Raw genomic sequence first — 13,116 nt, forward strand, 5'->3', positions numbered from 1 at the left:
GCGTTGTAATGTAGAGTTGCCAATTAGGAGGTCGTTCGCAAAAGTGATAAACTCAATTTTCCTAATTACTTCTTGTGACCTGTACATTCACACATTCACACCTGTACAAATGTCAATGCAATTACCTTGAAGGGATCGCCTAGGGCAGATATAGATTTGGGACTATATTCCGACAAAGCACCGCTGCCAGACACAAAGACACCACACAATGACCACACTGGTTTTCAGGTGCTGCATGCCGTCTTTACGCCTGGTAACTCTACATTACAATGCCTGTGCCAGCTGTGCTGCCGGATGGTGACAACGACTGGGTAGAATTAAAAAACACCTTTTCTAACTTATCCAACTACAGGGACTACAGTGAGTGACTAAATCTCACATAGGGTGGGCGTATCCCTTTAAAGATATGTACTGAAAGTTTAGCATATACAAGATTACTAACATTGAGACAAAAATTGTATGGTATATGTATGATATATATATATATATATATATATATATATATATATATATGTATATATATATATATATGTATATTATATATATATGTATATATATATATGTATATGTATATATATAATTATGTATATATATATATATGTATATATATATATGTATATGATATATATTATATGTATATATATATATATATTATATAATATATATATATATATTATATATATATATATATATATATATATATATATATATATATGTATACATAATGTATATTTTTTTTGTTTTATGAAATTATATTTTTCTAAATGTGTGTTTTAGAATTTTTTTTTTTTTTTGCACTTAAAAAGAACAAAGCTGACCAGTGCATTAAAAATAATGTTTTCACCTATGGTGTTGTTGAAACAATATTCCTGTTTGTGTTTATCTTCCCTGTGGTTTCCGAACTCATGCCAGGCTTAACCCGGCTGCCTGACTCTTGTTGCAGACAGTCCCCTGTGCTCTTCCCCAACATGCACCTGTATGCCCCCACCCACACCTCCTCCAGCCCCTCAGTCTCTCCTCAGTTCCCAAGAAAACAGAATAACTTGTTCAGCACAGGTAGGCCCGGTCAGGTTGGGCATGCATGATTGACAGAGAGTTGAGTCAAGCTGGAAGAAGAGGCTAACAAGAAAGAAAACACGCGGGGCGTGTAGCGGAGGAGAGAAGGCCAGGGAGGAGAAAGACAACAAGGGCTTCAAAGGTTTCTCTGACCTTGCTGAGCATTTCTGAAGGAATGGAATCAATAGCCGATGGAATCCGGGTGAAAGCAAGGAGAGCATGGGTAGTTTCGTTGAAGGCAGCCTGGGGATCAAAATAATCATTCCAGACATTTCAGCGTCTAAGCCCAGCACACTCACACAACGCAACGGCCTTCCGAGAGAGAGGCATTGCAACATTATAGCGCTGCCTTCATCTCAAGGGCCACGGGTGCTCTGCAAAGCCATCAAACTTCATGCTAGATGAGGTGGTGAGGGCGCCATAAAGCAAGCGCATGGCCAAGATATCAGTAATATTTCACCAATTTCCAATAAAAAGGGGGGAGAAAAGACATACGGTGAAACAGCGGCGCGTGATCTGTCAGATAATAACCCTGCTGCAATATTCATCATAGAAAGCAACACACTTCTAAAATTGCCTCGTTTGAGCTGATAGCGCCAAACATTATATTCCGAAATGACAGGGGAGCATTTCTTATTCCTTTGAAGATTTTGAGCCATTTTGCGGGATTTGTGACGATCGACGGAGAATTCAGAATCTAAAGGAGGAAAAAAAAAGATGGAAAGACACACAGCAAGAGGCAGAATCAAAGCCAGAGACAGTGTGTAAGACCCTGATGAATATTTTATCCCTGCTCCTTGGTATTAATTACAGCAGCTTATTGATCAGTCAACCATTAAGCTCCTGTCCCACTAGACTGTTCTCCGGTCTCAACACTTTTCCTGCGTTTAATGCTGAATATCCTCTCCATTTTAGCTCCAGCTTCCACTGTTTGGTTTCTCTTTCTCCGCAAGATTTTTCTCCTAAAACACAAACAGAGACACACTCGAGTCTAAGCACCACATACAGCAACACTTAATCTCACCTGCTTTTTCCTGCCACTGAGCCCTCCTAAATTACACACCCACACACGGCCACAAACGCAAACAGGGTAAAGAATACTAAAGCCGGGCAGAAGCGAGCAGACGGAGAAGAAATAAAAACCTACAGCAGCATATGGCTGAATATGGCTCTTTGAGTTAGGAGTCAGCGCACTGGTCACTTTTCTTATCACACAAACGCACACTGCTAATCTTAGCAACCACTCTCCTACCCGTGGTGAGTTTGAAAGAATTGAGAGTGTGGGAGCCTTGCTATCTAAATCTTAACCATTCTGTCTCGGGAGCCGTTTTAAGCCATTTCCAACCCCGTTGTTTGGGAGAACTCTGTTGCTGATAAGCGTTTTGAGGCTATTTTGAACTCGATATCTCGTGGGTATTTTGAGTAGGTCAGTACGAAACAAACAAACAGCTCCACAATTTGTTGCCCCAGGCTTTTGTCTGTGTTGTACCCACAGAAGGAGATAATACGATAATATTTGAGTAATCCAGTGAACAGAAGGATCTGTTTTGCTACCGATTGTCTTCAGGAGCTAATTGGATCAATAAACAGTGCGGCACTTGATGAAAACTCCAAATAGTTGTATCCCCCACTAAGTATTAAGACACTTTTAAATAAACTGACACCAACCAGCCCTTGTGTGAGCCTCCAGATCAATTTAAAGTATGCTGAATGGCACCATGTAACAATAACTTACTGCCTAGATATTAAATTCTGTATTAAATATAACTTGAAAGCACCATCGCCACAGCTTTAAAGTCTCCATGTAATCAAATGGTGGGAAACTCTTGGACCTGGCACTCATGTGGATGTTAATTAGACATGTTCCACCCATAGCAATGACACTCCTTGATGGCAGCAGGATGCAGCCTGACACAGGCACACACACAAAAACGTTTTAGGAAAAACAAAAAACAACTTGTAGAACAGCACAAGGTGTTGACCTGGCCTCCAAATTCTCTAGATCAAGTATCTGACCCACTACCAACAGAACGCCAAGATAGACCCACACAATAACAGGACGGTGGTCATGAAGTTACGTCTGATCAGTGTACATACTGTACGCGTTGCACTATGCATCACCTGTGCGCCAACACACGTCTCAACACTGTCAAGAATGTTGGAATGCTGTGGTTATTAGCAAAGGTATTTTAAACTATTTATAAATGTTGATGAGTCACTGTGCACTTGGGGGGGCGTGTGCTAATTTGGCATCCAATGAAACGCTTACTCAGATTTTCATGTCCGTCTCTACTCTGTGCCTCCGCAAAAGTTGTCTGCAGGGAGCATGCAGGGATTTTGGATGTCTTCCCAAACTCGGTTCTGACGTTCCATCTGAGCAGCACAAACGAAAACAAATGAGGTTTGCAGCCAAGATGATTCCTTGAGGTAAGACTATCACCAGCGGAAAAGCATGGCTGGTCGCACTGAAGCACATAGTTGGAGGAGGGAAAAAACATGGTCACAAACCTGCATCTGTTTCTCTGTTTAAACATTTCGAATCTAAATACTTTCTCCCTTTCTTTTCAGGGACTTAAAAGAACACAAATCACAAACTACAGGAAGCTTAGCATATCTGGACTTACTCTTACTAGCACTTACTTCGTCTCTTAGCCATTTCATGTTGGCTGTTACTGGCGGGTTCAAACTAATGGATTTGACTCATTCAGATGAACTGGACAAATCATGTATTTCTTTGCTGAACAGTTTCACTGCAGCCACTAGTGACAGCTACCTCGATGAAAGGGAGGTTGCAATGTAAACATTCGTTACAGAATATTAATACATGGTAGATGTTGATCTTTGTTCTGAGAGAGATTCTGGTGGTCGTTCTAGCTCAAAGCACAGGAGAGGTTTCACAGAACTCACTGTGTAGAATTCTGAATACACAGAAGCAGAAAGGCCCCGGCCTCACCCTGCAGTGCTCCTAGTTCAGAACAATAACTGCTTTGAAATGTGCTTCTCTGTCTAGTCCCTTCCTCCAAAACCACATTTCTGTCCCTTCATCTTTGATTCCCCCCCACTTCTTGCTTTATACATCATGTCCACTCACCCTTTTGGCCCCGGCAAGAAACTCTCCACTCTTGCCCAGCACAGCCCAGCCCAGCCCAGCCCAGGCAAGGGCAAAGAGGCTAATCCTGGCTCCGAGGCCCAGTAAGCTCAGGCAGCACACCCACCCACTCCTCTACTCTGTCAGAATCCATTTGGCGTAACACTCTCCCAGGCTGTCGTTATGGACACCAGAGATGAGCGTGGTACTTTTGACCTCCTAGTGTTGGGAATTATTCAGCAGCCTGTCTCTGTATCTCTGTTTGAAGACCCCTTGAACTTGCCACACACATGATCATACAAGCACGGCACAGATACCTCTTCTTCACAGATGGTTTATTAATCGTGAATTGCGTTTTGACCGTTAGAAAACCTGCTCTCAGCCTGGAAACTGGATCAAGGGTCCGACCAATGCTCTGCTGGTCTAAAAAAAGAACGCTGATAGGAGTTCAGAATAAATTAAGGAGCTTCCAAAGTAAAAGCAGTTTTCCAGTGGGAGGTGGGAATGTGAGGCGGTTTTCTAGCTTGTGAAAAAAAGTTTGCAAGACATCCAACTTTGAATCAGCAACAGCACCAAGTTCACCAAAACATATTGACATTTTCTAAATCAGAATTATTGTCAAAAGCATACAGAGCAAAGGCGAGGTTAGCCTTCATAAAAATGGACTTGGATCAAACCCGTCTGAAGGGGCCCTGGCATCGTGCAGCAGGACGGTAAAACAATAAACTGAATTTTTAATGCAATAGGACCCAGCCTAGAGATATTGCTTCTCTTCCCTCAGCCCAGACCGTTATTTAAGAGCAAGCAAAAAAAAGTATTTACATGACTCAAGATGACCCCTCTGCTGGACGGGACCGGAAGAACAAACAAACGAGGAGGATCAGCGGCGTTTGGAGAGGAAGATAGAAGCTGGGCTTTTCTAGGTGACCCTTCAAGAGACAATTCCTAGCCTGTCAAGCGTAGCAGATTGAGACACACCACACAACAATGAATAAAGGATTGAGGCAGGTAAAAGCAGACTAGCTATGCATTATTCTGTTCCAAACCTCCCTTCTCACCGATCGCAGTGAAATGAAAGAGTCAGGTCAATAAAAAGGCAGAAAGGAGTTTATTTTTTGAGGCAAAACGAGTGCTGGTGAAAAAAACAACAAAAAAAACAAAACAAAAAAAGAAAATTTACCAGAGAGTGTCATCCCAAGTTCAGGAGTGGGTGTATGCACTGGGCCAATGCACACCACTTTGTAAGCGGGTGTGTGTGTTGGTGTTTCTACGAAACTGTGTTCAAATCTTCTTAGAAATCCAGAATAAAGAAAAAATGAGGATTCCATGTTTTCTGCATTTTGGTTAAACCTTTTTTTGTTTTTCCCATCAGCTGCAAAGTTCTCAAAAACAAAATTCTTATTAATGAGACACCAGGGAAATGTCATCACATATGACCTTTACTGCAGGCGCTGAATAAGTATTCCTTGGATCAGAGACGCCCACATCAGCACAGTCTGCTGGCTTAACAGCATGGGCTTACGGGGGATCGGCTCTCTCCTAACCACAGCTGTCTTTCGGTGCAAATGCATGTGATAAAAATAGGCACTGGTCTGGGGCGAAAAAAATAAAAAAATTAAAAAATGTACCGGAGAATTTGAGATGTTCACACATAGGCCTTATAAAAACATGTGTGCACGGTGCACACTACCAGACAAAGTTCGGACACACCTTCTCAGTGAATTAAACCAAACTTTTGACTGGTAGAGCATATTTTTATATAGAAAAACATCCATCTCGCCCTCACGGGGTGGTATCTGTGTCATCCTCAAGCTCAGGTCTTCTACCAGAGGCCAGGGAGTTTGAGAGTTCTGTGCAGTATCTTAGCCGTTCCTAGGATTACGCTCTTCTGACCTGAGGCTACTATTTATCCGCTACCACTATATCCGGTTGGTTAGCCAGAACCTGTTTGTCAGTCTGGAAGCCGAAGTCCCACAGAACTTCACCTCGGGTCTGATCTGTTCTGGTAGATATATATATGCATGCAGGCGAAGCACAAACCTGTTACGCCCGACAGGACGCGGGGAGTTGTTAATTGGTAAAATTCCAAGGACAACTTTGACCAGTTGACTGGAAACTTACTAGGAGGCACAGATGCGCCGCTCATATTACAGATAGAAGGAAATGTAATATCCCGCAGTGGTCAGCACTGCACTGCCTCCAGTGATGGTGTGTAATGATGGTGATTACAAAGGACAGCGGGCAGACAGCGTCGGATCACATTTCTGGTTACATAAAAGGTAAAGAAAGTCGGTCTGATATGTCGCTGCAAATTAAAGTGACTTTCTGAGGAGTCTGCACACTATTCTCGTAGCTCCCTGACAGAAGGAGAGTAAGTCAACAAACCTCTAGCAAATCAACCATCCCCCTCTGTTAAATATACACATAACCATGACTGTGTGTGTGTGTGTGAGTCCTCATAGAGGGGGATGACTAATTATGATTCTTCTCACAGAGAATCCAGCGCCGCAGTCTCAAAGTTTCCAGGCATTGTGTTCTCCTTAGATAATACTCATCCAGACAGTGCTCCTGCTGAAGACACCGTAATGAGTGCCCCTGTCTGCGTCTCTCCCCTGCTTCCCGTCCCTCCATCTGTCTGTCTTCTCCGTCTGCCTCTGAAAAGAGCCCCTAATGGAGCCAGAGGTTCGTCTGGGGCTATATATCGACTGACAACTAGCCATCTATTTGAGTTTAATAAGGCCCACTAATGCCAGAGCAGATAATGTAGATGTCTACAACAAACACAAGTAGTCTTCTGACAACTGGAGCAGGCTGAGTGTGATGCCTTGTGATAACTTGTTTTTTTTTATCCCATCAGTGTATGGTAAATGTAACGTCAGCCAAACAGCAGAAAAAAGAAAAAGAAAAAAGCAGCTTTTTAGATTCAAGTACCTGCGAGGAGACTGATAAATGTGCAATAAAAAACTTTATGGTTAGATGAAATGTTCCGTAATCCAATTACTCCAAACGCACGTGACGACGATTTTTCTTTCGAGTGTGTCAATAGTTGACATTTTAAGGTCACGGCGTGATGAAAATCTGGGGCACAGGACCCGTCCATGAGGTTTATTTCGTGCTACCAACTTAAAACGGAACTTAAATTACCAACTTCAAACTAACATGATGACATTTTGCTATATGGGTGTGCGCCGATGCGCCACGGGACACAACTTCATCAAGCGTCGCCTCTCTGTTCCCTCAACTGGCAACAACCGAGAAGAGTGTGAGACGCCACTGCTTGGAGGAGGAGAGGAAGAGGAAGAGAAAGAAGAGAGATGACAGAATGGGGAAACAAACCGTATGGGAGTTTTTTTTTTTTTTTTTCCTGGCGGAGAATTACACAGGTCAGGAAGAAAGAAAGAAAAAAAAATCTCCCCGAATCCTTTTCTAATTGAAAACAAGCTTCTACAAAGCAAATTACAAGCCAAAAGCCAAAAATCATCAGATGAGATAAGAGTTGAAGGCGCAGAGAGGAGGCGGGAGGCATTTAGAGAGACGAATATATGGGGAGATTGGTGTGTGTGTGTGTGTGTGTCTGTGTGGGAGGGGGTTCTATTCAGTGTGGCAGAGCCTCAAAGTCCATCTTGATCAGCGGTCCAATCTTTGTGTGGAGCTCAGACGGGAGGGAGAGGAGGAGGAGGAGGAGGAGCTGCAGACCAGAAAGATCAAAGCCGACTAAATGCGAAGATCAAAACTGAACCATTACTGTAGCCTTACAGTAGAATCATATATGCGCCGCTATTCCTGCACACAGAAGTAATCGGCCTTAGCTTTGATGGTATTAAGTTTTACCCCAGTGCTAAACTGAGGGCAGCAGAGGGTTTGGGGGGAGGGGTCTGACGTCATTGGCCCCTTTTGGCCAAATGTCTTTTTTTTTAGTTGTGTTTTTTTGTTCTGGATGTTGTGTATAAATCAATTTATTTGATTTTATCCCTCATTAATTTAATATATTGAACATTATCTTCAAACACACTTCACACACACACTATCACTGCTCCTGTGGGGCCAAGAAATGGCAAAGTGCCATGCTATGGAAGCACACAGAGCAAGTCAATCGAATTTCTTTTGGATATTGGACCTTTTTACGGGGTGGCACAGTGGCTCTGTGGTTAGCACTGAGGCCTCCCAGTGAGAAGGTCATGTTCTCCCTGTGTCTGTGTGGGTTTTCTCTCGGTACTCTGGTTTCCTCCCATCTCCAAAGACAGGCTTGTTAGGTTAATTAGTGATTCTAAACTGACCCTAGGTGTGGGTGTGAGTGTGAATGGTTGTCTGTCTCTCTGTGTTAGCCTTGTCATGGACTGGCGACATGTCCAGGGTGTACCACACCTCTTGCCTTTCCTGAAACCATACTATTAGGTTGTTAAGCAACAGTGTTTTACTGCAAAGCAAATAATTGAGTTGAAAAATTAAAAACTTCTAAGTGGATGGGCGTTATATCTAAGTTGTATTGATCTAAACTGTTGATTCCAAAGCACTGAAATTAGTCACTGTATCTGACTCAAATCAATTGTGTTAATCTAACTTGTACACTTAAGTTGAAAAAAACGTAATTAAATTGCGTGCTACCAGTTGAAGTCATTTTTTAATATATGTTGGTCCAACGATTTCCTTTTTTCTAGTGCAGAGAACTGGGTTTAATTGGCCCTTATGGCTCTACGGATGTGGACGGGAGAAGAGCTACGACTGCGACGCTGGAAAGTGAGCAGAGTTCAGGAGCTGAGACGACGCGAGCCCAAATGAGGTCTAAACTTACGACAGCCTTTCTCGTCGCTCTTGTCGAAGCAGTCGGGCAGACCGTCGCACTGCCACCCGCCCGGGACGCACTTCCCATCTCCGCACATGAAGTTTCCGGGGATGTTGCACTCCGTGGTGAAGTTATTCCCTGGAAGCAGCTGGCTCTCTGATTGATAAAGGAAGAGAAATGGGGAAGAGAACGGTTATTATCTCTCTCTGGAAAGAAATCAAACAGGTAGAGGGATATTGAATTCCAGCGATATTCATCACGCCCAGTCAAAGACCGGAAGACCGTTATTACCAAACTCTGAAGATAGACTATATATATATATATTAAAAGCAGTAGCTCTATTTAAAATAAGCCAGATCAATCTATGGGTAAATAAACAGAGGAGCATCTCATGAATACAAATAAAGAGTAGGTCATCCAGTGTTAACAGTATTGTGGGCGAAAGCGGCAGTTTATAGCTGGGCAACATCATAATAGAGAAGATAAGGGCACGAGAAGCAAAGAACACTCATAAACAAACGGAGCACACAGATGCACCGATACACGCGGAGTGGAAATAAACACGTTCTGCACGAAGCATGTGCACCGGTCTTGTACGGGGCATTTTCTAGTTGACGCAGTGCAGCTGCAGCAGAAAGAGCCGGAATGTGAGACGTGGCCTTTCGTCTGAGGTTTGACACGACGCGGCGAGGAGTTAAGCTCGTAAACAAAAACTATGCGGCAGTAATGAGGAGTCCCGGACAGACCCCGGGGAACACTTTAATGCCGCAGTGACGTAACTGGATTCCGGGGGCCGGCCTCTTCATTTATGCTCCAGAGCAGGGAGGAGGTGCACTTGGTGTTAAAAGGTTTGGACCTACACGCCGTCAGTGATGGATCCCCTCTGTTTGGGTGATTGCAATTGTGAGAAGCAGCTGTGTGAAATGAGAAAAAGATTAGAAAAAAAAGTAAAATCAAATGAAAGCTTCTGTTTTTCATTTCACAGGGACGACGTGCGGAGACGTCACATCCTAGAGTAGACGTCGCTTATATTTTTTTAATATCTGGAAATGAGTGACGCGAATGAATTTTGCAGGAAAAAAAAACACGGTTTCCCTTCGCGAAAGACAAATCCTTTGAATCCAGAGACACATTTTCAATTATGTAGTTGTCATTGCAATGCAATGTATGATTGAGTGCCACCGAACTTCAACACACACGGAAATGCTTTGACTTTTCAACCCTGGCGAATGTGTAACCGGAGCTCACATGTTCTCCATGACATAGTTAATATCCGCTTAGCAGATGCAGCCGGGGCCCCCGGAGAGCAGCCGAGCAACTGAGACGCAGAAAATAATGTCTTTTTACATCATGCTTCTCCACGCTGCCCTTCCACTGCACCAGGTACTGCTAAGCCCGCGCAGATCCTCTCCTAAATGAGACCGCACGCCCCTGCTGATCCTCTGTGGGGATGATGCAAACTCCCCTTTTGTCTCTTGCAATATCACAACAAGGAGGTGAGGGATAAAGAGAGGAGGCTGTTGTGTTATGCGAGGACAAAAATGGACTCAAATTATTATTCCAATCACCATCCAATACTCTCATTCATCTGTGAAATATTTGTATTATTATTGTTAGACATTTCTGCCTTTGGAAAAAGAAAAAAAAAAGACACAGTAGGCTTGTTGGGCAACTGAGTAAAAAAGAATTGCATCATTACCAGATAATGTTGCAGAGATACTTTATGTCATGAGCACTTCGCTATGGAGAACCTCGAAATATAAAAGTGGATGCGGGCTGAAAACACTCACATTCACAAGAACGGTGATTCTGAATCACTTCAGTTGTAGTGAAACTTGTTGGTGGAAAAAAAGCATGTGGAGGTTAAAGTTAAGGTGATTTTTTCAGTGCATTTTAAAGGCATTCACTATTGAAAGACGTAGCATTCCCTCAATGACAGATTAACAGACATATCACATGAGGCAGCTGATTACACACGCGGCAGAATTCTTCGCATTTTCAGCCAAATCCGTCCTGGAGATTTTCACATTCCTCCGTCCATAAAGCTACGTCCATACATCAGTATCCTTCTTTTCAGATTTCCTACAAGACGACGGCACAAAGAGAAGAATGACACATGAATAACTATCACACCTTTCTCTGCTTCTTTCTCTGTTAGTCAGGCAATGAAAAAACCAGTTGGTGCAACTGTCATTGATGTTTCATTTGAGGTTCAGGTTAGCAAGTAGCGCAACTGGGGTAAGAAACAAAACAGTGTCTTCTTCCAATTCCTTTGAAGCAAGAATATGTTTGAAATGAGAATCAAATCTAAATCAAACTTTACACAAACAATCTGTTTCCAATCATGTCGTGGAATTGCCAAAGATTTCCATCCCTGATAAACAGCCGAGCAGGTACGCCTGAAAACTGACAAATGCCTTTGTTTTTTTTTTTGTTGTGGTTGTTATCTCGCTGATGAAACATCGCCTTCTTCAGACCCTTGCTCTGGCTCTTCCGTTCTCGTTTGTTCAGCTCGTTCAGATGAAAGGACTCGCACAAACATGCAGGTCGTGTAAAGGAGAGATACGTCGACGCGGCAACTTTAGACGGTGTAATAAAAGACCGAAGAACAAACAGAAACTCAACACAGTTGAGTACATTCTGACTAGTGTTTAAGCAGAGTAATTAGTGGCTTTCACACTCGTAAACATGCTGTGGGAGTACACACTGAGCTTAAGGTATTTGCTGACCTTTTAGATATTGGGCGCCAACTACAGTATGTTTTGAATGTGACTGATAAGGATACCACACACAGAAGGTAAATACTGCATATCCTAATCTACACCATTGTTTGCTGATTCTATCTGACTTGTTCTTCATAGTGCAGCCATAATACACCGATCAGGCACAACATTATGACCACCCGCCTAATATTGTGTAGGTCTCCCTCTAAAGAGATCACAGTTGTGACTCATCAGAGAATGGACATGGGCCTTCTGAGGGTGTCTTGTGTTATGTTGGGTCTTATGGGTGGTGGGGTGGGGTACACTGGTGGGGTAGACTGTCGGTAGTCCAGCACCATCCATCACTCACAATCATAAACCAGTGAGGTACACAGGTGGGTTAAGAATCTGGCACAATGGATAGACTAGAGATAGGGCTGGATCGAACCACCAATCTTTCGGTTATTGGACGACTGCTCCACCTCCTGAGCTACTGCCTCATGTTTTCGGGCAGGATGACCTCCATAGTGTCATTGCTATGGGGTGGGGGTGCCTGGTCTGGTCTAGGTGGCTGGTACATGAACGCCAGATCTGAAAGTTTCCCAGCAGAACACTGTATTGTGACGAGATGGTCAACGTCATTCACTTCTCCTGTCAGAGGTCATAGTGTTGTGGCTGTACACGTCTTGCACTTGCTTACGATCCCTCAGCAGCTTTCATTCGCGTTCGCAGGCTAAAACCCAGTCGAGTGTGATCAGGGCCCCTCGGTGCTGGCAACACAACAGGACAGAACACAACAGGAATGTCTATTCAGGGCCACACAGTGCAAGTGCAGGAGACAGACATATGTACAATGACTTCAAAGAGCTGGCTCGAGACAGGCATCGGGTTAATTGGAAAGTTGCTTTGAGAGCATGAAAGGACAGAGAAAGGACTGTGTGTTGCGTGTGTGTGCGCGAGGGTGTTTAAGAGACGGCCAGAAAGAGTGAAGAAGAAAGACGTTTTGACAGACAGCTCATCTTTTCCCATGAGTCTCCAACATTGCCAACAGCAAGCCTTTTGCAGGCAGCACTATTAAGTCCGTCTTTTGGCACGCACAACACATCTTATTTCAATGCCCTTGTCAGTCTGTCGATGCGGCAATAAGCTTGAACACTTACAGCGGTTTACCACCGAGGTACCGAACAGGTCCACCTCATTACTAGGGTAAATGTCGCTCATTAAGGACGGCTCTATTAGAGAAACGCAAGAATAATTCGGCGCGGGTCTTTCTGGGAACTGCAACACTCCCAAGGTGACATGCAGTTTTAGTGGACACAACTGTGTTTATTCAAGGGACCACAATCATTAACTCCGCACGCTTCTAAATATTATGGGGTGGATAGCATGGGAAATGACGCAGAGTTCCACAACGCCGCCGTGTGCAACTGTGGTCGCACACCGCGATTGTGAGGGCGGACGGAGGGAGATAAGGCAGGGATGATGCC

General features: G+C 43.6%; 1 protein-coding gene across 2 annotated transcripts in view; it reads right to left on the reverse strand.

The window, feature by feature from the left end:
• ldlrad3 (low density lipoprotein receptor class A domain containing 3) overlaps positions 1–13,116 on the reverse strand; it is a 78,591-nt gene that overhangs the window by 41,770 nt on the left and 23,705 nt on the right. For both annotated transcript variants that reach the window (XM_047596974.1, XM_047596973.1), the window contains exon 2: positions 8,937–9,083. In XM_047596974.1, coding sequence (XP_047452930.1) covers positions 8,937–9,083 — 147 coding nt within the window. The remainder of the gene's footprint in view (positions 1–8,936; positions 9,084–13,116) is intronic.

Source organism: Mugil cephalus, chromosome 10 (assembly GCF_022458985.1).
Source record: "Mugil cephalus isolate CIBA_MC_2020 chromosome 10, CIBA_Mcephalus_1.1, whole genome shotgun sequence".
NCBI classification, from domain to species: Eukaryota; Metazoa; Chordata; class Actinopteri; order Mugiliformes; family Mugilidae; genus Mugil; species Mugil cephalus.